Here is a 4,055-nt window from a genome sequence, read left to right on the forward strand (position 1 = left end):
GTAAATAAAGAAAGTATTAGATTAATTAAAATAAGAATGAAAATAACACCCCAAAAAAGTTATAGATAGTGTAATCAAAAATAAGATAAACTAATGGAACATAGTTTCTATTATAGCCAAACACAGTCTATAAAATTAATAGAAAATATCCAGGGGATTAATCTCCACAGAGAAATCAACAATAGAGAGCAATCCATCAATACTTAAGTAATTCACTCTTATTTTCAACTACCTCGGCACAAGATATTTATAGGGATTGTCATTTGTTATTCTTGACAGTTCTGCCAATTCAACATTTTTTTGATTATTAATATTTGTTATTGCTCTCTTTTTTCAAAAAAGGAAGAGTTTGGAAAACAAAAATTAAATTTATCAATTTTGTTGATATTTTTATAAAACTTTTTTGAAATTTTTTTGTGTTATAGAATGAAAATGGATAAAACTAAAAAAAATAATGAAAACGAAATCGAAAAATTCTTTTTAACTAACTTTTCTTCATGGAAAGACCACCTGTGGAATTTATTGTTCCAAAATACTTTGAACACCCACCTAGGTCTAGTGTTGCGGTTGATCGATTTCTTCGAATAAGTAAACCAAATGTATTAAAAACATATGAAGAATATTCAATAGGAAAACCAAGTCATCCATTAGATTTACCATTTGTTGTTAAAATTCATTTACCAAAAGAATTAATAACACAAATAGGAAATACTTATGTAGAAATTTCTATTGATAAAAATGCTACTATTGACGATTTATTAAAACAATTTTTTGATAAGTTTGGTACTGGAATTATTGCTTTTAGGAATGTACTGTTAGAAAAGAATTATGCAGGACTAGTATTATTATCATCTCTTTGTGATGGTGATGAATTAGTAGATTCAATTTTTCAATTTATTAGAATTCATAGTATTGAAGCAGATTATCTTAGTGCATTTGTCTCAACACATGGAGTTCAATCAAGACTATTGGAAGGATTATTAGAAAATTGGATGTTTGAAAAAGAAAAATTGTTTTTGGATACATTTTTCTTCCCGATTAAAATGAGAGTTCAAAATGGGTTATTTGAAATTGATGCAAATAAAATTTTACCATCAGAAAATAGAGACCAAAATATTGGATATATTTGTAATTTAATAAAACAACTTAGAAATACATTATCTACTGCCCTTCAAAAACTTACTGGTGAAACAGTTTATATTTTCTACACATTAAATAAGAAATTAACATTAAACCATTTAAATTCAGATCAATATGCATTATCCAAATTATTCTTTAGAATAACATTGAACCTTTTATCAAATGAAAAATATCCAAGAACTAATGCTGATTGGAAATTTTCTACAAATTCTTCTCAAACAACACGATTAACATCAATTTTATTTGAAATTTTTAATATATTTTTAAAAGATATTGATGATAATTCACTTCCAGACGTTGTGAAACAAACATTTAATAAAGAAATAGAAGTAATGGCAGAAATTGTTCAATCATTTTTTAAAAATTTAAGACCAATGATTAGAAACATAATGAAAGGAGAAATGAATGAAAGTATTGAAAGAACAGTACTAGATAAATTATTACGTTCTGCAAAAGAAATATTTAAAAATCCTATTAATTGTCCTGAATTTAATAGAGAATATCCAAATGTTTCAATTGAATTATTAAAAAAACAAGCAATGGATATTCAAAATGTTTCGAGTAATTATCATCTTAGAGTACCAAATTCAATGTATTATATTAAAGTTTCACAAGTTCAAATGACTCCTATTGGAGAATGGGAATATGTTCGTCAACGATTAAGAGAGTTTAAGTCAATAGAATTTGAATGTGTAGATACACAATTATTTGAACGAGATAAAATAGTATTATTTGATATTTCAACAATTATTGATGGACCAATGAAATGGGATTGTACAAACCCACAAGAATTTTATTTTAGAAGATGTTCATATCACAGTGCAAAGGATATGAACATTCCATTTATTCCAATTTCATCAGCAATAACAGCAATACCATATCCAAAATCATTTCCAGAAACTTTTTTTATTAAATTACAAATTTCTACTGCAGTAAGAGATTTTTGTCAATTAGATAAACAAAGTAATACGCTTCAAGTAAATTATTTATTTAAACCATCAATGATAATAGATAAATATCTTCGTTCAATTCAAAAAGTTAGAACTGACTTTGAAGTAAACAATAATATATTCTATCTTAAAACACTTGGATTTGATGAATATATGTTTGATGATGTTCCAATTGGAGACTATCAATATATTAGAGAAATGTTAAGAATGTCTAAACCAATTAGGTTAATGTTAGTTCTTGAAGCAGGTGAATTTGAAAAAAAATTACAAGTTCGACAACGAAGTGAAGAGTTAGAAAAGAATTGGGAATTTCAACCATTACCAATTGAATTACCAAATATGGATATTATATTACCTCACTGTGTAATGAGAAAAAAATTAGGTATTTATGTTCAAAATATTGAAATGACTGATCAAATTTTTACTACTAACTCATTATATGTTGTACTACTTGAAATATGTTTTGGTGGAGAAGTTATGTGGAGTTCACGTTCTTCAGTGGTTTCAAATATTTCTAATGAAAAAAATAAATTTAACAATTTAAATTTAAATCAATGGATTATTTTTGATTCATGTCGAATATGTGATATTCCTAAAGAAGCTATGCTTGTATTTAAGGTTATTGAAGTAGATAAAGAAGTTAAAATTAAAAAAAATAATATATACAAAGGAGAATGTAGAAATTGTCATTTATCATTATACTCTACTAAAGGAAAAGGATTTAATATGTTTTGTAGTTGTGGAATGGATTTATCTCCAAATAGTATTAGTAGTGAAAATAATACAACTACAATTATTGGATGGACTGATATTTATTTATTTGACTATCGTAAATTAATGATTTCTGGAAATTATTCACAAGCAATTATGTTACCTCCTGTTATTCCTATCGGTATTCCTGTTACAGAATTTGGTAATCTAAATCAACTTAATGGAAAAATTCAATTTAAACTTCCGATTGGACCAACAATACAATTCGATAATTCAACCGTTGATATCACAATGGAATTAAATAAAAAATGTGAATTAAATGAAGAAGAACAAAAAAGAATTAATACTCTAATTGTAACAACAAATTTATTAAAAGAAATAGAAAATGAAGATAAGGAATTGATATGGAGAGGAAGACAATTTATTCTTAATGAAGAGACTCTTCATCTTCATCCAAGTAGTATTGTTTTATTATGTCAAAGTGTTCCATGGAACAAACCAAAAGAAGTAAAAGTATTTGAACAACTCATTCAAAAATGGCCAAAAGTAAGTCATATCATTGCATTAAGATTACTTCATTTCTCATTTGCAAATAGTTTTATTCGACAATACGCTGTTAAATGTTTAGTTGAATGTAATGATGAACATCTCTCAACAATTATGATGCAACTAATTCAGTCTTTAAAATTTGAAGCAACACCATTGTCTGATCTTGCAATCTTCTTAATTCATAGAGCACTCAATAAACGTTCTACAATTGGTCGTATATTCTTTTGGTTAATCAAAAGTGAGTTACATATTCCTGAAACACAAAGAAGGTTTGCATTACTTCTTGAAGCTTTTTTGATGGTATGTGGTGCTCAAAGAACAATAATTAAAAACCAACTTGATCTATGTAAAAAATTAACGTCATTATACACCCAACAAAATCAAACATGGAAAACTGATATTAACCAACTTACAAAAGAATTGAATAATATCATATTACCTCAAATTACCTATGTTCCATTTAAATCTTCATTAAAATTCACTAAAATAGTTGCTGAAAATTGTAAAGTTTTGGACTCGTTAAGAAAACCATTATTTTTAACATTTAAAAATGAAGATCCCGAAGGTGATCCAATTTATATTATATTTAAAAAAGATGATGACCTTCGTCAAGATATGTTTGCATTAAAAGTCTTAGAAGTTATGAATCAAATGTGGCAAAATGAAGGATATGATATGAGATTAACATGTTATGAATGTCTTGCA

At 26.2% G+C, this 4,055-nt stretch overlaps 1 protein-coding gene across 1 annotated transcript; it reads left to right on the top strand.

The window, feature by feature from the left end:
* Positions 1-497: 497 nt before the first annotated feature.
* ENU1_133830 (phosphatidylinositol 3-kinase, putative) lies at positions 498-3,873 on the top strand (the record flags this gene model as incomplete). The annotated part of the gene is made up of 3 exons (XM_008860135.1): positions 498-3,347; positions 3,480-3,650; positions 3,841-3,873. 3 exons carry the CDS (start codon positions 498-500, stop codon positions 3,871-3,873), a joined length of 3,054 nt encoding a protein of 1,017 aa, XP_008858357.1.
* Between the last annotated feature and the right edge of the window lie 182 nt (positions 3,874-4,055).

Source organism: Entamoeba nuttalli, assembly GCF_000257125.1.
Source record: "Entamoeba nuttalli P19 unplaced genomic scaffold asmbl_5584, whole genome shotgun sequence".
Lineage (NCBI taxonomy): Eukaryota > Evosea > Mastigamoebida > Endamoebidae > Entamoeba > Entamoeba nuttalli.